The sequence below is a fragment of the Oryctolagus cuniculus genome, chromosome 12 (assembly GCF_051225735.1).
Source record: "Oryctolagus cuniculus isolate XC-2025 breed Fujian yellow rabbit chromosome 12, ASM5122573v1, whole genome shotgun sequence".
NCBI lineage: Eukaryota > Metazoa > Chordata > Mammalia > Lagomorpha > Leporidae > Oryctolagus > Oryctolagus cuniculus.
The window spans coordinates 99,548,829-99,572,576 of NC_142878.1; the positions used below are offsets into that span (position 1 = coordinate 99,548,829).

General features: G+C 57.1%; 1 protein-coding gene and 1 long non-coding RNA gene across 21 annotated transcripts in view; both read left to right on the forward strand.

Moving 5' to 3' along the window:
- Positions 1–19,563, forward strand: part of WDR93 (WD repeat domain 93) — a 46,469-nt gene extending 26,906 nt beyond the window's left edge. For 3 of the 20 annotated variants that reach the window (XM_070054530.2, XM_070054536.2, XM_089309510.1), the window contains exons 8-17: positions 1,717–1,801; positions 4,517–4,688; positions 6,336–6,412; positions 6,886–6,972; positions 7,896–8,015; positions 8,686–8,899; positions 10,391–10,454; positions 11,642–11,798; positions 12,094–12,295; positions 18,652–18,903. In XM_070054530.2, the coding sequence (XP_069910631.2) occupies positions 1,717–1,801; positions 4,517–4,688; positions 6,336–6,412; positions 6,886–6,972; positions 7,896–8,015; positions 8,686–8,899; positions 10,391–10,454; positions 11,642–11,798; positions 12,094–12,295; positions 18,652–18,808 (1,335 nt within the window). In that variant the 3' untranslated portion in view covers positions 18,809–18,903. Of the gene's footprint in view, positions 1–1,716; positions 1,802–4,516; positions 4,689–6,335; positions 6,413–6,885; positions 6,973–7,895; positions 8,016–8,685; positions 8,900–10,390; positions 10,455–11,641; positions 11,799–12,093; positions 12,296–18,651; positions 18,906–18,934; positions 18,972–19,284 lie in introns of those variants that run through there. The other 17 variants (XR_011381047.2, XM_089309512.1, XM_089309507.1 and 14 more) reach the window with 16 other exon arrangements.
- A 1,052-nt stretch (positions 19,564–20,615) lies between these two features.
- LOC149123186 (uncharacterized) lies at positions 20,616–22,157 on the forward strand. The gene is made up of 2 exons (XR_016217632.1): positions 20,616–20,820; positions 21,938–22,157. It is a non-coding gene; the product is annotated as an uncharacterized LOC149123186 (long non-coding RNA).
- The last annotated feature ends 1,591 nt before the right edge of the window (positions 22,158–23,748 follow it).

Sequence of the window (23,748 nt, forward strand, 5' to 3'; positions counted from 1 at the left end):
CTTTCATCTCTAATTTTATTGATTTGGGCTTCTCCCTCCTTTTTTTGGTTAATTGTGCCAATGATATGTCATTTTGTTTTGTTTTGTTTTTCAAAAAAAGCTCATCATTTTGCTTATCTTTTGTATTTTTTTGTTTCAATTTTGTTTATTTCTTCTCTAATGTTAATTATTTCTTTTCTCTGACTGATTTGGGGTTTGGTTTGCTGTTGTTTTTCTAGGTCTTTGAGATGCATTGATAGCTCATTTATTTGGCGCCTTTCCAATTTCTTGATGTAGGCACCTATTGCTGTAAACTTTCCTCCTAACACTGGTTTTTGCTGTATCCTGTAAGTTTTGAGATGTTGTATTGGCTCTTCATTTTTTTTTTTTTGTTTGTTTGTTTGTTTTGACAGGCAGAGTGGACAGTGAGAGAGAGAGACAGAGAGAAAGGTCTTCCTTTGCTGTTGGTTCACCCTCCAATGGCCGCCGCGGCCGGCGTGCTGCGGCTGGCGCACCGCGCTGATCCGATGGCAGGAGCCAGGAGCCAGGTGCTTTTCCTGGTCTCCCATGGGGTGCAGGGCCCAAGCACCTGGGCCGTCCTCCACTGCACTCCCTGGCCACAGCAGAGAGCTGGCCTGGAAGAGGGGCAACCGGACAGAATCCGGCGCCCCGACCGGGACTAGAACCTGGTGTGCTGGTGCCGCAAGGCAGAGGATTAGCCTAGTGAGCCATGGCGCCGGTTTGTTTACAGAAATTTTTTTTTTATTCCTTCAGTGACCCACTGTTCATCCAGGAGCATGTTGTTCAGTCTCCATGTGTTTGCATATGTTCTAGAGATTCCTGAGTTGTTTGATTTCCAGCCTCATTGCATCGTGGTCAGAGAAGGTGCATGGTGTGATTTTGATTTTTTTTTAATTTGCTGAGACTTGCTTTATGGCCTGGCATGTGGTCAATCCTAGAGAAAGTTCCATGCACTGCTGAGAAGAATGTGTATTCTGCGACTGCAGGATGGAAAGCTCTGTAGATACCTGTTAGGCCCATTTGGTCTATAGTGCCCATTAACTCTGCTGTTTCCTTGCTGATATTCTGTCTGGTTGATCTGTCCATTATTGAAAGTGGGGTATTGAAGTCCCCCATTACTATTATATTGAGTCTGTGTCTCCCTCTAGCTCCATTGACATTTCTTTTAAATAGCCAGGTACCCCGTAATTAGGTGCATACACATTTATGTGTTTTTTTTCTTAAGATTTATTTTATTTATTTGAAAGACAGAGTTACAGAAAGAGAGGTAGAGAAAAAGAGAGAGGTCTTCCATCTGCTGGTTCACTCCACAGATGGCCACAACGGCCAGAGCTGTGCCGATCCAAAGCCAGGAGCCAGGATCTTCTTCTGGGTCTCTCACATGTGTGCACGGGCCCAAAGACTTGGGCCACTTCTACTGCTCTCCCAGGCCATAGCAGAGAGCTAGCTAGGAAGTGGAGCAGCTGGAACTCGAACCAACGCCCAAATGGGATGCCAGTGCTTCAGGCCAGGGCTTTAACCCACTGTGCCATGGCACTTGCCCCAATAAATAAATCTTTTTTAAAAAATAAATGCCAACTTGCTGTTTAGTTTTTATTTGTCTCATATTTTTTTTTCTCTTTCCTCTTTTTCTGCCTTCTTTAGAATGAGTGGTTTTAATGATTTTATTTCGTCTCCTTTTTTTGCTTATTAGCTATGCATTTTCCTCATTTTTAGGATATGAGTATATCTTTTAAAGGAGACGTTAAATTGAGCTTTCCAATTCACATCATGAAAATCAAGCCACCAAAGCCCATTGCAGGTAAGGGTGACTCGGCTAATACTCTCTCCTTTTGCTATCAACTTCTCTGGTTTTTTTCTCCTCCTTTGCCTTTCTCCATTCCACCCCCCCCCCCAAGTTCACAGCAGCACTATTTAAATTAGAAGATGAGTTCTGAAGAGGAAATTGTTAAACACTCATAAAGCCACACAATATACGTGGTAGCGGCATGCCGTTAGCTAGCAGCATTGTAAAGTCAGGAAGGAGACGTCGCTTCTGATTGTCAGCTGGAGTTCAGCTGTTCCCATACTCCTGCGTCCACACATTCAGCAGTGTTTGCTGAGTGCCCATCACCCCCGTGCAGAGACCAGTGGAGCCGCATCCCCTGTGCTCTAGCCGAGAAGGGCGGGAGGGAGCCGTCAGAGCAGGGCGTGAGCAGTTCAGCATCAGGGCCGTGCAAGCACACAGCAAGGAGAGACTCTTCCCGCCCATGGAGGGGGCAGAGGAGGAATGGACACTTGGGCAAGGTTGTAAAGAGGAAGCGGGAGTTAAGTCAAGAGGGTGGGTGCTTAGTCCAGTGGTTAAGACACCTGAGTCCCATATCTGAGTACCTGGGTTTGCTGACCAACTGCAGCTCCGGATTCTGGCCTCCTGCTAATGTGGACCCTGGGAGGCAGCGACAGCTGGCCTCCCGCTACCCACGTGGGAGACCTGGAGGTTGCATTCCCAGCTCCCAGCTCCCAGCTCCCAGCTCATTTAGACATCTGGGGAGTAACCCTAGGGATGCAAGCTTCCCCTCTGTGTCTCTGAGATAAGTAAACGAATAACTAAATCATTGAAAAGAAAGAGGAGCTGAGGGGACAGCCATTTCAGGCAGGGACGCAGGGTGTGTGCTGTTAGCCTCACCATGGTCTCAAGGATGCACCTGCAAGGATGCTCTTGGTAGCGTTACTCACAGAGGCAGAAGGGTGGTCACCTCACACGGGACACTCACTTGGCCACCGCTGAGGCCGAGAACAGCCTGTTCACTGTGCCTGGACTTGCTGTCAGGACTCACTGCAAAGCCGCAGGAACTAGAACATGATTAAACATGAGGAAGTAATAGCAACATAGATGAATAGAGAAACAGAGACGGAAAAGTAGAGGCCGGAGCATGAGTGACAGAGGTGGGACCACCGGGCAGGGGGAACAGCAACTTGACCCCTGCCCCACAGCTGACACTACACCAAATTCCAGATAAACTGTGGGAGTAAGTATGAAAGGCAAAACAATATTACTAGAAAGTAACGTAAGTACTACCTTTATAACCTCTAAAAAGGGAAGACTTTTAAAATAAAACACAGAACTTACAGGGACCCGTGCTGTGGCCCAGAGGGTTAAGCCGTTGTCTGCTGAGCCAGCATCCCATGTGAGCACAGGTTCAAGTCCAGGCTGCTCCATTTCCTATCCAGCTCCCTGCTAATGGCCTAGGAAAGCAGCAGAAGATGGCCCAAGTGTTTGGGCCCCTGTATCCATGTGGGAGACCCAGAAGAAGCTCCTGGCTCCTGGCTTTGCCCTGGCCCAGCGCTGGCCATTGCAGCCATTTGGAGAGTGAACCAGCGAATGGAAGATATCTCTTCTCTCTCTTTCTCTCTCTCTAACTCTGCCTTTCAAATAAAATAAGTAAATATTAAATAAAAAAAAACTTACAGCAAAAGGGACCTTGGATGCACTTGACTACATTAAAATTAAGAACTTCTAATCACCCAAAGACATAGTAAGAGCATGGAAAAGCAAGCTACATAGGGGGAGAAGATAATTGCAAAAAACATGAAGCTCACTAGTGGTCCATATCCACAGTATGTTTAGAAATAACTCCTACAAATGATTAAGAGAAAGAGAGAATGCAGGCAAAACATGCAGGAAATACAGTGTGTCACTGCAACTCCCAGACTTGAGCTGTTCCCGGCTCACTCGGAAGGCTCATTAAACCAGGCTGCAGGCCCCACTGTGGAGTTCCTGTCCTTGTAGGTCTGGAGCAGGACCTGAGAGCCTCTTTTTTTTTTCTTCAAGGTTTAATTATGTATTTGAGAGGCAGACTTACACACTGAGAGAGCAAGAGACAGAAAGTCTTCTATCCGCTGGTTCACTTCCCAAATGGCCACAATGGCTCGAGTTGGGCCAATTCAAAGTCAGGAGCCAGGAGCTTCCTCTGGGTCTCCCATGTGGGTACATGGACCCAAGCACTTGGGCTATCTTCCACTGCTTTCCCAGCCATAGCAGAGAGCTGGATCGGAAGTAGAGCAGCCGGGACTTGAACCAGTGCCCATAAAGGATGCCAGCACTGCAGGCGGTGGCTTTACCTGCTATGCCACAGTGCTGGCCCTAGAAAGGAGGTTTTTTTAAAGGGAGGTGATTGGCTGAATGCCAGCAGAGGAAGAGCCTGGGACTGGGCCTTCAGCAGCCGCTGAGAAGCAGTGGTCACTGGCATGCTGGGGACCTTGCCTGGCTGGGCAGACAGCAGCAGTGACACACAGTCTCCATCGGCAGAAGGCTGGAGATGTGGAAGGAGGAGGGAGGGCGGCTGCTCTCTGCCAGGGCCCAGTGTGCGGGTGGGGTGGGAGCAAGGCCAGGAAGAACATGAACACCTGAGCTTACAGACCCCCGAGGGCAGGTGGCTGGGCTGATGGCTTCCAGCCGGGAAGCACAGGTGCAGCAGGGGGACGTCAGGATAGGCGGTCTGCTGCCATGACTGATTCTGGATCGTTCTCAACCCAGGCACCTCGTTTAAGAGCCCTCTGGAAGCCTTCGCAAAGATCGAGGACTGCCACGGGCTGGGCTCTGGGCAGAATCACTTCATCAAGGACAGTCAGTGGGAGCAGCAGGCAGAAATCTTCAACACTTCCTACAAGAAGTTCCTGGATGGGGAGGGGGAGGAGGAGCCTCTCAGGTGAGCCCCTCTCCCCGGGGAGCGCGGGGAGCCCCACATCTCCCAGCACAGGCCGGAGTCAGCCTGAATTAACACACAGTCTACACGTTCTTGCTGGTGTGGGGGATTTCAGAGAACTTGAGTACATCTGTTGAAATGGTGCATGAACATTGTTTAACTATAGTTAGAACAAAGGCTGAGAACATGGATTTTTATTTTATTCTATATTTATTTTAATTTGGGAGAGAGAGAGCAAACGAGCACATGAGAGAGTTCTCATCCCCTGGCTCACTCCCCAGATGACCACAATGGCCTGGGCTGGGCCTGGCGGCCAGAAAATGAATCCAGGTCTCCTCTCTGGATGGTGGGAACCCAGTTACTTCATCCATTCCCACTGCCTCCCAGGGTCCTCGTCAGCAGGGAGCTGGAGTCAGGAGCAAGGCAGACACTGAGTCCAGGCACCCCAGTGTGGGCGTGAGTATCTTCACCACCAGGCCAAATGCCCGCCCTGATAACATGGATGTTAAGGAAGGAATAGATACCCATGGGAATGATAAAGATAATCTATTTTATAGTTTTATGTGATATGTATTTCAACATTTTCCCCAAATTATCTAAAAAACACAGAAGATCCTAAAGACAGAAGTAAAAGTCACTACTATGGAAGCCAGCGCTGTGGCATAGCAGGTAAAGCCGCCACCTGCAGTGCCAGCATCTCATGTTGGCGCTGATTTGAGTCCTGGCTGCTCCACTTCTGATTCAGCTCTCTGCTGTGGCCTGGGAAAGCAGTGGAGGGTGGCCCAAGTGCTTGAGCCCCCGCACCTGAGTGGGAGACCTGGAAGAAGCTCCTGGCTCCTGGCTTCAGATCAGCTCAGCTCTGGCCATCGCGGCCATCTGGGGAGGGAACCAGGAGATGGAAGATTCTCTCTCTCTCTCTAACTCCGCCTTTCAAATAAATAAATAAATAAATAAATCTTTTTTTAAAAAAAAGTCCCCACTATTACCATTATTCTCCATTCCCTTCCTGCCTTTCTAAGTGTCTTGCAGATGTTTAATTATTACAAAGCGTTGCTGTGCGTCAGTCCATGAAAAACTGAGGCCACGTGTTTGGAGTGTCCTTTATTGGGCTGATTTTAGGAAAGAGCTCCCCTCGGGGCTCCCGTGGGTGTCCCTGGGAAGTGACACCTCTTGTCTTGCTCTCAAGTGGGCTGGAAGTTTCTCACTCCAAGACACCACTTCGCGAGGCCAAGCCCTAACAGCAGCTGCGCCACTGAAGGAGTTTGCAAGCCAGTTGTTCAGTGCTGTTAGCTGTTCACTGTGGGAGAACTCACAGCCTATGAATCAGGGCCCTTTTTCTTCACTCATCACTGGTCTTTTTTTTAAAGCACAGCATTTGTATCGCCCCCGGTGTGAGAGCATTAATGCAGATCACCCAGGTTGGCTTTACGGGGTCTTCCCCAGGACAGAGGGGCCTCTCTGCCCTGTCCCCTCCTGGCCTGGGGGTACTCCTTGTTCCCTGACCCTCCCTGTACCAGTGCCCAGGGTCTGCTCATCCCACCTGGATGGGCACCCAGAGTGTAACTTACCTGGCGGCCCCGTGCCCGGGGAGGCCCCTCCCAACTGCCCACCTCTCCGCCGTGGCTCTCACTCCTCGCCTTTCCTTCCCAGCATGGCCACCTTCCACTTCTTCCTTCCCAGCTGCGTATTTGCTGTGCCAATGGAAGCCAAGAGCTCCTTCGCCTCAGGTAAGTGAGGGTGCAGCAAGAGGTGGCGCTGGCTGAGGGGTCGCTCGGGGGAGTCCCTGCACACAGAGACCTTCCACGCACGAGCTTGCCTGGTGGGAGGGGGTGGAGCCACAGCTTCCTGGTTTCTGTTTGCACCTGTGGCGCCTGAGCCTGGACTCCGTGATCATGGCGGCTGGCTGCCAGGCTGCTTCTGGACGCATCTTGTAGAAAACGTTTCAGATGTGAACAGCCGGGTGGGCATGAATTTTCTAGAAGATATGGAAGCAGCCCAAGGGCCCTTGCCCGGGAAGGAGCAGCCCTGCTTAGGGGTGCCCAGTCCTTCCTTGGGAAGCTCACCCATCAGCACAAACTGCTATCCCTTAGAGCAGGTCCCTAAGACTACAGACCAGCTGCTGCTTGAGCGGGCACCTTCCACACAAACCAGAGGCCACCCACGCTCGCCACTTGACGCCGTGCCTTCTCTCCTTCCCCAGGAGTAGCCTGTGTCCTCGGCGTACGCTGGACCGGAAGTCACAATTTCTTCCTCTACTCGCTGAACCGAACTCTGAAGGATAAAGTTGGTACTTGCCTGCTGAGACGGGTGTCCTTCTCCAGGGTCCTTTTAAGGGGACCACGGTGTGCAGGCAGAAGTGGGGGCTTGGTGGCTGTGGCACGACCCCAAAGATCTGTCCCTGAAGCGTCACGTTTCTTAAAGACAACAGGTCCCTGGGGGACACAGCCCACAGTCAGGCCCACAGAGCTCCTCCAGCAGCGGGGGGAAAAGTAAAGAAAACAGGCTCGGCTTCTGAAGCCCAGTGCTGGTCCCTGCCCAAGGGGCCGCCAACTCTGCCTCTCAGGGCGGCCTCTTCCCGCCCCGCCCCCCAGTGCCCCGACCTGAAACAAAGAACAGACTAATCACCCCATGGCTGTTGGCCGCTGTGGAGAGCAAAACCCAGGGCCTTTCTGTCTGTGAAAGCTCTTTGTGCCAAGGGAACAGGAGCTGTGGTCGTTTTACAAATCCGTGGAAGGATTTGCGTAAGCAGCTGCATGCCTATGTTTGGTGTACACTTCAGAAGGGACACTGGAGCCTGTCTCCCCCCGCCCCCCGCGCCCAGCAGCCCACTGCTTTCTCACGTCTGCTCCTGCACTGACCGGCTGCAAACAAGTCACACACACACACACACACACACACACCCATCCTCAGGAGCCTCGCGGGTAACATGGGGTGAACCGCAGCCCTTGTGCCTGACAGCTTGAGCACCTAGGAAGTACTCATTAATGCTACTGTAACCACAGTGTGACTTCCTCTTGAGTCATCCAGAGAGGGCAGAGCGCTGCACACTGGGGGGGGGAGGGGGGCGCGAGTCCAGACAGGAGCTGCTGCTGCTGCACCCCGACAGGCTGTTGGGTCTGGGTCCCAGGTGGTCGGGGCTGGCGGGGGTTGGGGGGAGGTGATGGGCAGGTGCAGGGGTCTCAGGGAGAGCCTGGTGTATCCTCCTCCTAGACCACGAGGGCGTGTGGCCCTGTGCTGCCCCCATCACAGTCTCTGAGCTCAGCTGCTCCTCCTCCTACCTGGTGCTGGCCTGCGAGGACGGCGTGCTCACGCTCTGGGACCTGGCTGTAGGTAGGGCCCCTGTCTGCCTCAGCTCTGGAATCCCTGAGGCCCTGGGCCTTCTGTGACGTCTGTGTGCTTAGTCACCATGGGGGAGCTGGTCCTGGTCTCATCCACTCAGCGTTTGCTGACCACCGTATCCCGCCAGCCCCCCTTGCCTGAGCGTTTACTGGGTGCTTGGCAGCAAGGTACCTTCCAGACCTGGCTGCTCTCCGCCTGCACACTCGTGGTTATCTCAGAGGGGAGGCTAGGATAAACATGGCCACTGCCCAGCAGCCTCGCTGTGAGGGTTCAAGACCGCTCACGGCAAGAAGAGAGGTCGCGGCTCCCCCAGCCCCCGGCCAGTGCTTCTCCTCGCTTTGGGAGATCTTGAGACCTCCCTGCTGGGCTGCACACGCGTGCCCCTTCCTTTTCTGAACCCACACGCCTCCGCCTCCCGTGGTCAGTCGCAGGTCAGACCCTGGGTGCCTGGTGCTTGCTTGCCCTCGTCTGTGGGTCACCTCGTCCCCAGCCCCGCTCCACGCGGAAGGCTTCCTGGGAGTGGCTGCTCGTGGCTCGGGCCCCGGGTGTGCTGCTTTCGCTCTCCCAGGCTTGGACGTCCCACGAGTCGCACACAGGCGCGCCCGCCCGTGGCCGCCTCCCCCTGCCCGTTTCTGACTTGCTTCTGCTTCACTCCCTCCAGGCTTCTCTTTCGGGGTCGTCGCTCTTCCCGAGGGGTGCGTCTGCCAGAGCGTGCACTTCCTCAAATATTTCTTGGTCCGTGACGGTCAGAACGTGTACCCCGAGACGCCAGTGAAATCCCAAATGATATGCGTGGTGCTGTGCACAGACTCCTCCCTCTACCTGGTGACCGCCAGAGGGACCCAGGGACCCTCCCTCCGCGTGCTTGTCGAGAGGTGGGTGGCTTGAGCTGGCCCCGCCCCCGGGAACGCCTCTAGATCATGACGTCACAGACAGGGACCAATTTTCCCAGTGTTCGTGCTCCGCCCCAGGGACTTCTTTCACACCCCAGAGGAGGCCGCCGGGGCGCCTTCCTGAAGAAATGGCCTCTCATCCGCTTCCCCCGCGACCGCCACTTTCCTTTGTCAAAACGTTTACGTATTTCACGCGTGCGTGGGAAGTTCAAAAAGTTCGTGGAAATGGAGTTGAAAGATCCGTGTTTTGGTGCCAGTTTTGACACCCACGCATAGCTCTTTTTCATAATACATATTTTCCGTGAACTTTTTGAAGACCCCCCCTTACATGGATTCCAAAAAAATTTTTGCACCAAAAATGGGTATCTCTTCATTCTGTTTCCCATAATAGATCATCTCCAGTTCCACTGAGCCTCCCGCACGCCTATCCCTCGTCACCTGTTCTCACTCCACCCCACAGATAACCACCTCATTAATTACTGCCACACCGGCAAAACCACCCCCAAAACATGGCTTAGTCCCTGGTTCTGCAGGTCAGCGATGCGGGCTGCACTTGGTCCATCTTCTCTTGGTCTCACACCTGCCCCAGCAGGCAGCTGGGCAGGGGCCGGCAGTCCAAGACGGCCTCGCCCACACCTGGCAGTGTTGGCTGGGGCGCCTCCCTCCGGCAGGCCAGCCCAGGCCTCCACACGTGGTGGTCCCAAGGTCCCCAGCGTCACAGCCACATAGGGGTGAGTGCAGTGACGCGGCGGGTCGAGCTGTCACTTAAGGTATTACGGTGCTCCGCAGCTTGGGGCACCTGTATCCCATGTGGGAGTGCCTGGTTGGAGCACCAGCTACTTTGTCTCCCATCCAACCTCCCGTTAATGTGCCTAGGAGGCCACAGATGATGGCCCAAGGACTTGGGTTCCTGCCACCCATGTGGAAGGACTGGGTGGAGTTCCTGGCTCGTGGCTTCAGCTTGGCCAAGCCCTGGCTCCTGGCTTCAGACAAGCCCAGCTCCAGCTGTTGCAGCCAACTGGGGAGTGAACCATCAGATGGAAGAGCTTCCCTCCGTCTTTCCCTCTCTCTCTCTCTCACTGCCCTTCAAATAAATAAATAAAGCTTTTTTATAAAGCTCATGAAAATGCATATTATGTAAAAAAAACTATGCATGAATTTCAAAAATTTTTGCAAGAAAATTAACCTCTCTTAATTTTACTTCTTCGTGTATTTTCCTGAACCCTTGTACACATTCAGCTGTGTGTATTTGGAAAATGTATATATGAAAACAGTCTCTGTTCTCTGCCTCGTGTGTCAGAGCTGTTTATTCTGTAACTTGCTCTGCAACATTGTTCATGAGTCACGCTGGTGCTGGTGGTTCCAATTCTGTATTTTCTTCGCTGTGAGTTTTCCTGGCGTTCAGGATCAGGAGTTTCCCGCAGGATACATGCCTGGGAGAGGCCCAGAACATTTGTGTTTTGTTTCTTGTAGGCCTGAGAAGCACCTGGATGAAGCCATCTGTGCGGTGGCCCCGGTCCGAGCCCTGCCTGGTATGGTAGGTCCCCGGGGCTCCGCAGCCCTCTGCCACGCACGGCTCCGCCTTGGCTTCCACACACGTTTGTTCAAGGCTTACTACATGCCAGGCGCCCAGTCTAGCTTTTGGTGAACAGACATAAAAGAGAAAGCCCCAGCCTCCTTCACGGGGCTCACAACAGCTACCCTCACCCATGGGAGCTCCTGCAGGAGATGCATGGAACAGAGAGGGGCCGCCCACCCCCGCTGCGGACGCCGGCAGGGCGGGGCGTGTGCTTGCCCGAGCAGGCGTTGTGAGTCCAGTACCGAGCGGGGTCAAGATGCTGCAGCATGAGAGGCAGTGGGGTGTGGAGAGGAGGCTGGCTGGGCAGGGCCCTGAACACTGGGCAGGATACAGGCGCATTCTGCCACTCTGTGGCTTGAAGCATGGAGAATGTGGAGTGGGGGTGGGCGGCGAGTGCCAAGAAGGGCTGGAGAACGGAGCCGGCCCCATAGCCTGGCTCCTGTGGCAGCCTGGAGAGAAAGTCTGGGATTCCTGGGGTAGGGGGCCTACAAGCCCCCACCCCCGGGTCTCCCTCTCAGAGAGCCTGGGGCTGAAAACAGATTTCCTGCTCACCATCGGGCACCTGCAGACGCCCTGCGGGCAACACCATCAATTACAGGGTGATGAAAACTGAGCTCAGAAGGGACGGGAGGGACACGAAGGAGGCAAGAGCGCTGGGCCAGGGCAGGACAGTGCGGAGGCAGTGCCGTGGCCCCTGGCGGAGGGTGGAGGTCGAGGCAGACTTTCAGAGCACGTGTTCTGGGCCCAGAGAAGGGGCTCAGCCAGGAGAGAGGCCCCTCTGAGACCCAAGCCGGGAGTGGCTGTTGGATTGCGCAAGGTGCCTCCGGGGTGGAATGGGAGGAAGGAGGGCGCTGGGAGGACCAGTGAGGAGCTGGAGGGTGGCCTCGTGGACAGGAGCTCTTCAGCAGGGTGCTGGAAAGAACCAGAAAGAAAAGCCAGGGCCAGAGGGCAAGCATGCAGAAGGGGCCCCAGCGGAGCCAGCACGCGTGTAGCTGCGGCGCCCTCAGCAGCACCAGGGCCCAGGAGCCGCGCGCGCGCTGTGTCTGTCCCACGTCCAGCCCTCACTGGACGCCCTGGGCCCTCTGCCTTCCTGGGAAGGACAGAGTCCAGTCGAGGTCCCCGCGCCCCGCCCTCTTGCCTCCTAGGTGCTCATCTTTACCAGGAACGGCTCCATGTCCCTCATGAACGTGGCCAAGTCCGAGGTCGTCTGTGCCTTTGCTCCCCCCAGGCCCCACCGCGTGGGGGTCCCCTGGAAGCCTGTGTTTCTTGTGTCCCTACAACTTCCGTTTTTCCTGCTCCAAGGTACAGGGGGGGCCCCTGAGCACCTGCGGCTGTTTCCCCGACTTCCACAATCCCGGCACCCAGTGGCCCCACCTGGGATCCATCCCACCCTGTGTCCCCAAAAGACACCGCAGCTAAGCCCCACAGGGGGCCTTCATAAAAAGCCGACAAGGGCATCTCTCTGGGCTCCTGCTCCCCCAGATCACGAGCCCCTCCTGGCTCTACCCAGGCACCCCCCACCTACCCCGCATCCCCACCCAGCCGCGGTCCCCAGGAGGGCAGCACCGTACACAGCGATGTGCTGCTGTCATGGCAGGAGACTGTCCGGATGAAGCGAAATCCGAGGAGGAGGCTGGCGACACCCGCAATTCTGTTTTCTACTTCAACTTCGAGGCCTACCCACTCCTGGAAAACCTCTCAAAAAATTACACCATTCCCCAGGAGGACCTGCTGGACACCATGGCCTTCCCCGAGGCACTGCCGCTGGAGAGAAGATGTGAGCTGCTACTGCAGAAGAGGTAAGGGCCCCGCCGCACCCCAGCCCCGGGCCAGCCCGCGTCCACCTGCGGGCGGCAGAGGAGGAGCCGTCGACTCCCCCTGGTAGAAGAGGCTTCCACTTGCTGGTTTCTTCCTGCTGAGACCAGAGACACTGAGCCAGACAGGTAGGAGAGGGCACCCCACACACTGGTGCAGGCCCCCAGATGTCCAGGGTAGCCAAAGCCGGGAGCCAAGAACTCAATCCAGGCGTCCCACGCCTTGAGCCGTCACTGCCGCCTCCCAGGCTGTGCGTTAGCAGGAAGCTGGAGTTGGGAGTGAAGCCGGGACTGAGATGCGGGCAGCTGGGACTTGGGCATCTTGTTGATGGTTCCCGCCATGATGGGACTACCATTTGGGCTGCAGTGGGGTCACCCAGAGCCGGCTGACCTGGCAGATGTCCTCGTGTCCTGGGACCTCTGAGTCGCAGCCACCTCCCCTTCCTCTGACTCTTGCCACAGAAGGAATGAAGGCAAATGCTTGGAGCTTCGGGTTTGAACTCCAGCTCTTCATTTGCCTCTCAGAGCCCCGTTATGCTCAGTCATTCAAAAAAAATCTGTTGTGTGCCGAGCACCTGTGAGGACGTTTTGGTGGTGTCTGTGTCTGTGGCATGAGATGACAGATGTCAGGTGCAGGTGCACGGCGCCGGGCTTGGTGCTGTGTCCTCTCGCTGCTATCCCAAATGTCACCACCAGGAGGCGCCAGGGGCACCTCCCTGTCCTTTCCAAGTTTTGGTAGGTCCCTTGTGTGGCTGTCAGCGTCTCCCAGACAGAAGCATCCCCGTTCATCAGGACAGGAATGTGGTGTCAGGAGAGAGGGCCAAGCAGAGAGTGGTAGACGTTGTCCTAGAGACGTGCCAAGAACAACCGCCCTTGCTCCTCCTGAGCCCTGGGGCCTGGCTGGCCTTGCGGAGCAGGGCTGGCCGACATCCGGCCCGTGGGCCAGGTGAGGCTGGGAGATCGCTGGGTCTGGCCCTGCCAAGGCACTAGCAGGTGGGACTTGAAATTCAGTGCGTCTGTAGCAGGCTGTTTTGACACTGACAGTTTGTATGGCCCGCAAATGATGTCATAAATACCCAAATGGCAGAAGGAAGGCTCCCCAGCCACCTCGGGCAGCCTGTCAAGTGGTCCAGGAAAACCTCTGTGGCGAGACACATGGTGAAAGGGTTAACAGCGATGAAATCAGGGACATCTGGAGAGCGAGAGGGGGAGGGGGAAGGAGGAGGGGGAGGGGAGAGGGGAGAAGGGAGGGGAGAGGGGAGGGGAAAGGGGAGGGGAAAGGGAGAGGGGGAGGGATAGGGGGAAGGGGAAGGAAGGGGGAGGGGGAGGGGAGAGGGGAGAAGGGAGAAGGGAGGGGAAAGGGAAGGGGAAGGGGAGAAGGGGAGGGAAGAGGGAGAGGGGAAGGAAGGGGGAGAGGGAAGGGAAGAGGGGGAGGGAAAGGGGGGGAGGGGGAAAGGGAGAGAAAGAATGTTACTTCTTTATGGATTTTGAAATTTCTCAAAAGGAAAAGTTGTAGGATATTTGTAATGTAATCCTGATTTTGAGTGACTGGGGACTGGCAGGGTGTACAACCATGGCGGCGCTGGCTACATCTGGGAGAGGCAAGCGTGTGCGGTTTTCTGCTTTGTGTTTTCCCTGTGTGCGACTTTTCTACCAACAGTGTGCATGGGGAGTGTGCAGTGGTGTGGGGTGAAGCTGCCTCTGGGGGCTCCCACACCCATCTCAGTGCGCCTGGGCTGAGTTGCTCCTCCACTCCTGGTCCAGCGTCCTGCTGGTGTGCACCCAGAGAGGCGGCGGCGGCGGCTCGAGTACTTGGGTCCCTGCCACTCGTGGGAGATCCAGTGTTCTTGGCTCCTGACTTTGGGCTGGCCCAAACCCAGCTGTTGTGGGCATTTAGGGAGTGAACGAGGGGATGGAAGACAGATCTCTCTCTCTCTCTCCTTTTCAAATACATAAAATTAATAAACCTTTTAAAAATGGTGAAATGTAAGCCAGGAGCATGGTGTTAGATCGTGGCCGCAGGAGCAGTTCCCCTGGGGAGGGCCTGGCCCAGCTTGCCTGTGCTCTTGACAGAGGGCCCAGACCTTGTTTATTGAACTTGTTTCTGTTGCTGTGGACTCTGGCCACACCCCTGCCCTTTCCTGTCTGCAGAGCCAGAGGCTGCCCTCCTGGGCGTGGGCCGGAGCCAGCGGCTGCAGCCCAGGGCGGCTCCCTCCCACCTCCCCGCCCACTAGCATCTCACCCTCACCCACGGTGACCGGACACCAGCCACCTGCTGAACCTGCTCCCGGAGCTCCCTCAGACCCAGAGCCCCACACCGGAACCCACTGAGGAAAGCGAGTTCACCCTCTCCAAGTTCTGTATGAACTTGCAGAAATTTGAAAAAGCAGGAGAATACAGCCACGAAGTGTTTATCAGCCTTAGCGCTTCCACCAGAAAACTGAGCACTGCGGTTACCGTGAGGGGAATGCATTTAAAAACAATAACGCATTCCATACGTGTTTTTTAAAAAAATGTATTTGCTCCCACTGCATTTGAAAGTCAGATATCTTCCATTTCCTGGGTCACTCCCCCAAATGTCCACAACAGCCAGGGCTGGGTCGGGCTGAAGCCAGGGGCCCGGAACTCCATTCAGGTCTCCCCTGTGGGGCACGGGGCTGGAGGACTTGAGCCGCCATCTCCTGCCTCCCCTGGGTGGTGGCAGGAAGCGAATCAGAAGGGAACCGGGACTGGAACGCAGGTGCTCCGATACAGACCTGAGTGTCTGGAGCGACACCTTACCCACTCCACGAGACGCCCGCCCTCTGTCCACTGTTTGTAGATCCGGTATCACACGGCCCTGCGGGACTTCACTTTTTCCTGGGGGGCTCCGTGGGCGGTGGGAAGAGTCCCTGTGTCCTGACTTCCTCGCTCTGGGCCGCGAGGCCCCTGCCAGCCCCTCACCTCCGTGTGCCTCGCTGTCTCCCAGCTGTCTCCTGGGAAGGGCGGGGTGCCGAGGGCCCCCCAGAGCCCACGGCTGGGAGGAGAGGCGGCAGCCACGTGGGGCAGGGTGGGGGCTGAGATGGGCAGGGGCGAGCTTTGGGGAGGAGACTGTGCGTGGTGGGCGTAGGCCGGGCTCCTGGTTACCTCAGCCTGAACCTGAAGGACCATCTACAGGGCCCTGACGCTAAGACGCGAATCCTGTGCCCCTGGCAGCCGCGGGTGACCGGGGAGCACCGAGCTCCAGTCGGTGCCTGGGCCTTCCCAGAGAGGTCCCCGGGTGTTTCACGGGGGACGTGCCCGCAGCCAGACCCTCACTGACAGCCCACCACCGGAGGCGGGGGTTGGGGGGCAGGTGGGGAGGGTCCCAAGGAGTTTGCTCCCCAGTGTTTTCTTCCCGTTTACTCCTTGTGTCTAAAATCGCGTCCTTGGCCCTAAAACTAGGTGAAACTGTAAGGCAGTGGGTCTGTGTAGCAACAGATGGAAAGTTCCAGAACTGCAGTGGCCAGCCAGTCAGCAGCCTGTGGGCCGCCCCACCCCACCCAGCTGCCCCGGCCCCCCGCTGTGATCACACCAGGACAGAATTTTCAGGACCCCGTGGGACACACAGCAGCAGACTCTTGGCCCATAGTCCCTGTGGCGTGCAAGGCCCAGCAAGGTCCAGGCCCCACCCCCTCGCCTTCGCGGGTGACCCCATGTGTTTGCATCAAGCCTGGGGGTGAATTACTGCAGATCCTTAGGCACAGAAGTGCACAGAGCCAGGGTTGAGGTGGCTGCCCCGCGCTCCCCACGTGGCAGTGTTCCCGCCACCTCTGCCCCGGCTGGCAGGGGTAACCTCGCCTCCAGCTGCCTGGCGCACGCCGCCCCTTGACTGCTCTCACCCTGGCAGTCCCCTCCGCCCACCGGCTCGTGCTCACCGCGGCCCGTGTCAGCAAACAAGGAAGCACCCACCTAGCTCCAGAGCTGTGGGAGCCACCGTGCAGGCCTCGCCGGGGCGGCGGGCCCCGCCCTGCTTCCAGCCCGGCCGCCCCGCCCCTCGCCCCTCGCCGCTCCAGCCGCTGTGCTGGGGAGTCTTCCCTGACGTCCCGCAGGCGGGTTCTTGGGGGTGGCTCCAGGCTGCGGCAGGGGCACAGGGGGCGGTGAGCGCGTCCCGCCCTGCGTCTTGCACACAGGACGTGGCCAGGCACTCAGGGAAGGGCTGGAAGCCACTCGCTCGGTGTTGCGTGAGCTTGGAAAGTCGGGCGCACTGGAGACCCCTCTCCCCTGTGGACGCCCGTTTCCTCCCCGTCAGGACGTGGCCACTTTTCTCGCTTTGGGTTGAAGTTATTTTGATTGTGTCAACCGGGCAGGAAATCAGCCTAGTCAAGAGGGGAAAAAAAAAAAAAAAAAAAAAAACTTCTATTTGAGGCTAATTAGGATCGCAGTCCAAGAAAACAGATTCAAGGGGCCACGAAAACACGCTGTAAGATTGAACTGAATGCGGTGGTATTTAAAGACCCCCCAGCGGGTGGGGGTCCCGTGAGTTATTTGTCGGGAGTTGTGGTGGGCACCGGTGCGGGCTGGGGTCCAGGCTCTTGCCTTGCACGGAGGCGAACCTTCCGAGTGCAGGCACGAATACGGTGCAGAAAGTGATACAGAAAATCTGTTCACATGACGGGAGCGTGAACCCACAGACGCACACGAGCGTGGCTTGCCCACACTCATGAAGGGTGGGCAGTGGGCCCGCAAGGAGGGGGTGGGGGAGGGGAGAGAGGGCTTCCCGCCCCCCCAACCCTTCCACCCCACCCCCCACCCAGCCAGCAGCAGCTCCAGCCATGGTCTGTGGTGGAAGAGCAAGAGAGAACAAGAGCTCCGGCCTGATGCTGGCCCCTCCATGAGGGAGGGGGCGGGGCCTCTCCAGGTGGGAAGCCACCTGGGAATTACCTGGCGGCTCCGCAAGTTCCGCGTAGAGCTCCATATCGTGGCACACACACACACCCCCCCAGGTCCTGGATGAAGCAAATGCATCCAGCAAAAGGGGCATTTTGATTGACAAGTAGGAGGTTAGGAGGGTAGAATTACACATGGGGCCCTCCAGCTCAGCAGACCTAAACCAAGCCCCGCCTGCCCCCGCTCAGCACTAACAGAGCAGAGCTGTCCTGTAAGAAAGGGACGGGGCAGGCCTCAGACTATAGGGAACTATAGGGCAGCAGGTGGCTCCCAAAAGCCAGGGCACTGCAGTTTGGGCCACCCCAGAGGTCTGCATGCCGGCTCCGCTGCCCAAGCGCATCTCCCATCCTGGAGTGTCTGGATTCGGCGCCCACCTCCTCACTCCAGTTTCCTGCTCATGTCGACCCTGGGAGGCAGTGGTGATGATGCGGGGTTCCTGCCACCCGTGTGAGAGAGCTGGATGGAGTGCCCAGATCCTGGGCCATTGCTAGCATTGTAGGAAGGCGCGATCTGATAAGAGTGACTCTGTCTCTCCCCTCCTCCCCACTGCCTCTTAAATTTTTAAGTCCAGCTGCAGATCCGTCTGAAACCCGATTTAAACGGCCTCCAGAGTCCATTCTAAGGACTGGAACCAGCATTTTGGTTTTCTTCCCGACCACTGCTTATTCAGCTGGCGGGATTGTTAGTCTTCCCTGGGCTTTGCTGCTGCGCCTCCGCACCGGCCAGGCTCTGGCGCCCTCTGGTGGTGCGAATGCGCAAACGCTCTGGTCCTGTGGGTCCTGTGTCCACAGCACTTTCGCGTGGCGTTTTTCACCGCACCTCTAGAGAAAGCCCTCCTCCGGCCAGCGTGGTGTTTGAGAAGTCACCCGTTCTGGTCTTTCTTTTAGACCATATTCTAGTTCCACCTAACTGCCCAGCTGCCCCCTGCACGGCCTCCGGTTGAAGCAATGTGACGGAGGGAGAGCATAGGTGCATGTCTGAAAAGGAGCAGCCGGGACTTGAACCAGTGCCCATATGGGATGCCAGTGGTGCAGGCTGTGCCGCCATGCCGGCCCGCCAAGAGCAAGGTTTGCACGCGGGCGGCGTGAATGAGAAGCCTGGTTTTCTGACCTGCACCTCACTCCTAGCTGCCGGCCTGCTGCCCTCCCCCTACGCGTGGGCCAAGCCCAGCACTGCAGCCCCGACCCTCCCAGTCCTTGCCGGGAAGACTAAAGAGCATGGCGGGTGTGTGAGGGCCGCCCGGGTGTTACCAGGATGTATTTCATGTGAAAAACCAGAGCGCACAGCGCCTCTTCCCATGTCCAGTTTTCAGGATTATGTGCGTGTCCGAACTCGTGTGTGAACATTTTAAAAGGTGTACTAGGTGTTGTTGGCACCAGTGTTGTGGCACAGCAGGTTAAGCCGCCACCTGTGACGCCAGCTCCCCATCTCAGAGCGCAGGTTCAAGTCCCAGCCGCCCCGCTTCCAGTCCGGCTTCCTGCTGATGCACCTGAGAGGCAGCACTTGATGGTCCAAGTGTGGTCCCTGCCACTCCCGGAGGAGGCCTGGAAGGAGTTCCTGCCTCCTGGCTTGGACCTGGCCCAAACGTAGCTACTATGGCCCTTTAGGGGGATAAACCAGGGAATGGGAGATGTCTTTCTGTGTCTCATCCTGTCTCTGTCACTCTGCCTTTCAAATACATACAATAAATCTTTCCCAAAAACTCTTTTTTTAAAGATTCAACTGAATGTCTTCAGGGAAGCAGAACCCTGTGGTGCGTCCTTGTACCTGGCTTATGTCTCTTAGCATGTGTCCCCAGCGTTCCACCAGGTTGCCATAGGTGTCACGACTTCCGTTATTCAGGCTGAACGAGGCTCCCTTGTGCACGAATCCCACCTTTTGCTTGCAAATGGACTTGGGGGTCCTCAGTTCACTTCCACCCGACCCCGTGGCCCGTTCAGTGAAAGCTGTCTGAGCGTCTGCTCCGGCTGGCCGGAGGCCTCATCACGGGCAGAAGAGGACGTGGGAGCCGCAGGCCTGGGGGCCGGGAGGAGGGGGGTGCCTCACCCCCAGCCCTGTGGCCTCAGCTTTCAGATGCTGGAGAAGAAGCAGCAGCAGGTGCAGGAGCGGGAGCACTGGACCCGGCTGCGCAGGTACTCCCTGCTGCTGCAAAGGGAGAACTTGGGGAGCGACCCCCGCCACCTGGGAGTGCTGTGAAAGGGTCCCGCCAGGGAGGCCGCTCCCCAGGACACCCCAGCGGGGAGGACTCGTGACAGCCCCCAGCGGAACCAGAGGAGGCGAAGGTGCATTTGGGGGACCTTGCCGTGCAGGTGTGTCACCTAAATAAACAGTGTCATTGTCTCCCAGTGTTGGCGTTGCTGTGGTGTGTACCTTCGTGCCCCCAGTCCAGACTCCACCAGCCCCAGCTGATGGTTTCTGTTACAAAACAAAACAAAAACAAACAAACAAACAAAAATGAGGCTGACGTTGTGGCATAGCACGTTAAAGCTGCTGTCTGCAGTGCCAGCATCCCATATGGGCGCCGGTTCGCGTCCCGGCTGCTCCATTCTGTTTCAGTTCCCAACTACTGTGTCTGGGAAAGCAGTAGAAGATGGCCCAAGTGCTTGGGCCCCTGCACCCATATGGGAGACCTGGGTGAAGGTCCTAGCTCCTGGCTTCAGTCTGGCCGAGCCCTGCCTGTTGTGGCCATTTGGGGAGTGAGCCAGTGAATGGAAGATTCTCTCTCTCTCTAATTCTGCCTTTCAAATAAATCTTTTTTTAAAAAAATTCTGTGGGGCCAGCTCTGTGGCTCACTTGGTTAATCCTCCGCCTGCGGTGTGCACTGGCATCCTATATGGATGCCGGATTCTGTCCTGGTTGCTCCTCTTCCGGTTCAGCTCTCTGCTGTGGCCCGGGAAGGCAGTGGAGGATGGCCCAAGTGCTTGGGCCCTGCACCCACATGGGAGACCAGGAAGAGGCACCTGGCTCCTGGCTTTGGATTGGTGCAGCAGCACCAGCTGTAGCGGCCATTTGGGGAGTGAACCAACGGACGGAAGACCTTTCTCTCTGTCTCTCTCTCTCACTGTCTATAACTCTACCTGTCAAATAAATTTAAAAGCTTTTTTAAAAAATTCTGTAAAAAATTCATTTATTTGAAAGGCAGAGTTTCAGAGAAAGGGCCAGAGAGAGAGAGAGAGAGAGAGAGCCTCCATCTGCTGGTTCACTCCCCAAATGGCCACAGTGGCCAGGGCTGGGCCAGGAGCCTGGAACTCCACCAGGGTCTCCCACGTGGGTGGCAGGGGCCCAGGACTTGGGCCATCTTCTGCTGCCTCCCCAGGAGCTCCCGGGTGAGGAATGCGGCCTGAGGCCAAGGGCGGGGGGCGAGGGAGGGGACAGGACACCCTCCTATGCCGCTGGTTCTGACTGGCTGAATGTGCCTGGGTGAACAGGGCCCCACCCGAGATGCCCGCCCCTGACTGAAGCAGCAGGGGCCGCTGTCCGCGGAGGATGGAGGACCTGGGACTGTGGCCTTGGCTCTGCACAGCACCTGCTGGCATCGTGTATTTTACCCTGAAGCCTGTATGGCCACACGTGGGACACACGGATGCTATCACTGTCCCCAGGTACAGAGGGGGAAACCGAGGCTGGGGTGACTTAGCTTAAGTGCCGGAAACCCAGCTCAGACTGGTCGGGGCCGAGGTATGGAAATCTTTATCCCAGGTTTTTGTTCCTGCCCTCAGAGATGAGCAGGATTTATTGAAAAGGGAGAGGGTGTGAATGTACAGTCACGCGTGGGTGTCAGCCGCCCCACATGGCACGGTGCCCACTGTGCGTGGGCCAGAGGGCTGCCTGAGAGCAGAGACCACAGGACACGCAAGCAGGGCCCGAAGCCCTGAGCGATGGCAGGGGCGGTGCCCTAACAGGGGGAGCTTTAATTTCCACGTGGCCATCGTGGTGTCCCCTCCTTCCTGGACCAGAGGAGACACAGGTGCATCTCGGGAAAAGTAGGCTGCACTAGATGGACAGTTAAGGGGCAGGAGTGACAACGCAGCACTGGCAAAACATTCCAGCTCATGCGCTCCCACCAGCGCCCTGTCTGGTTTCCCCATATCAACGCGCCTCCTGCAACAGCAGGTGGGGGGGGCGAGCTGTACAGTTGGAAACAACACCCGGAGACCTCCCCCACCTCCCAGCTGAGTCCCCTTACAGGCAGGCCTCTGCCCCAGAGCACCCGCAGCAAGCACAGTGCAGCTCCCGTCCTTGGCGGCCATGACTGCTAGCCCCTCTGGCTGGGGACCCAAGTGGGTGGGCCAAGACCCACGGGAGGCACAGGGGAGGGGCCCACACTGGGTGGCCAGGATGCCAAGGCTGCAGGCCCTGGGAGATGGAGCAGCTGGGAAACATGGGAAGTGTAGGGCCTGGGGCGGGGTGAGCAGGTGGCCGGGTGCAGCCCTTGGGGGTGTAGACAGCGCGGCCTCGGCCCAACCCTGGGACAAGCAGGGGCTCTGTCCTCAGACCACCCCAGCTCAGGCCTCGGGAGAGGACTGCCATCACCCACTGGCTTGAAGGTGGTCCCAGCTCAAGTGGACAGCTGTTGGCCACCTCCTCCTCTGGCCCCATGTTCAGATTGGTACCTTGGGGGCCAGCGCTGTGGCGCTGCGGGTTAACGCCCTGGCCTGAAGCGCCAGCATCCCCATATGGGCATGGGTTCTAGTCCTGGCTGCTCCTCTTCCAATCCAGCTCTGCTGTGGCCTGGGAAAGCAGTGGAAGATGGCCGAAGTCTCTGGGCCCCTGCACCCACATGGGACACCCGGAGGAAGCTCCTGGCTCCTGGCTTCAGATTGGTTCAGCTCGGGCCATTGCAGCCATCTGGGGAATGAGCAGCGGATGGAAGACCTCTCTCTCTGTCTCTACCTCTCTCTGTAACTCTGTCTCAAATAAATAAAATATTAAAAAAAAATTGGTACCTGGAATCAATTCTTTTTTTTTTTAAGATTTATATATTTGAACGGCAGAATCAAAGAGGGAGAAAGGGGAGAGAGAGAGAATCTTCCATCCGCTAGTTTACTCCCCAAATGGCCACAAGGGCTGGAGCTGGGCCAATCTGATGCCAGGAGCCAGGAGCTTTCTCCAGGTCTCCCACATGGGTGCAGGGGCCCAAGCACTTGGGCCATCTTCCACTGCTTTCCCAGGCCACAGCAGAGAGCTGGGTCAGAAGAGGAGCAGTTGGGACCTCACCAGTGCTCACATGGAATGCTGGCACTGCAGGTGGCAACCACAGCGCTGGCCCCTGAATAAATTATTGACTAAGCAATGATCAACTTAACTGCCCCATTATTAGTGTTAGCATCTACAGTGGCTATGGCATAGCTGTCCCACAGGACACTGCATGGGGCCACATGTGTGCTCAGCGTGGCACGGCCAGCATAGTGCCACAACCCCCATACACACACACAGACCCCACACGCACCTGCTGCCCGGACTATTCCAAAGACCAGGTGTCCCCACCCTGTAGCCCCCTACTGGCTTTGGCCTAATCCCTCCGCCTGTCGGTGCTCAGGTAGTCTGCCTACCTGTATGATGGGCATAAAGGCAGCAACCCCCTTGCCGGGATGGGAAATGGCTGGCAGACCAGGGCCCTACGCACGCGTCCGAGCAGGGCCAGTCCCGAGAGCGGCTCTCTGAGCAAGGAGGCGGTGGGGAGCAGAGGGCAGAGCGCCCGCCTTCCCGCAGACCCGAGCCCCGGCCACTCCAGACGGGGCACCGCCACGCCCCGTGCGGGTGGCAGGCAGCCTCCCACCCCCGCCGGCCGCACCTCCCTCCACCTCCAGCTCCCCTTCGAGAACCGCGGAGGTGGGCGGCTGCCGCGTGGCGTCCGCTCGGGCGCCTTCCCCGGCCCGCCCCGCCGGTTGCCGGAGAACTGACGCGGGAGGCCCCACCTGACGCAGGGTGAGCCCAGCCAGGACGCCTGTTGCTGTCGCGGTCACCGTGAAGGGACACACAGGAAGAGGGGGAGGGGGCCGTGGAGCAGCAGGAGGTGGCCCCTGCCTATCTCCAGGCCCCCGGCTCCTCCGCTATTAGCAGGGACGTGTTAATGAGAGTTCACACCCGGGTGCTAATAAACAGTGGGCGCGGCCCGGGTTAGGAGCGGACGAGAGACCCTCGGTGGGGGGGAGGGGGCGGGCCAATGAGCCCCACTTATCTGTGAAAAGACTTGCTAATAACTTTAATTCCCCATCCTAAACTGCTCCCCCTTTGCCATGCAAATAGATTTTCTAAGCTGGGTGGCTCCAAGGGGACACTTCGGGTTCTGGGAGGGGAGCGTGATATGAAGGGAGGTGTGGGGAGGGGGCGCGGGGAGATGCGTGAGCCCCCCCACCCTTACAGGGTTCAGCTTTGGGCCCCGTTTTCTGCAGCCGCGGGGAGTGCCCTGCTGAGGCTGAGCCTGGGACCGCCGAGCAGGGCCCCAGCCCCACCCTGCAGCCCTGTCCCTTTGGGACCCTGGAAATGCAAACAGGGCAGCTTCAGCGGCGCAGAGGACCGAGAGAGGT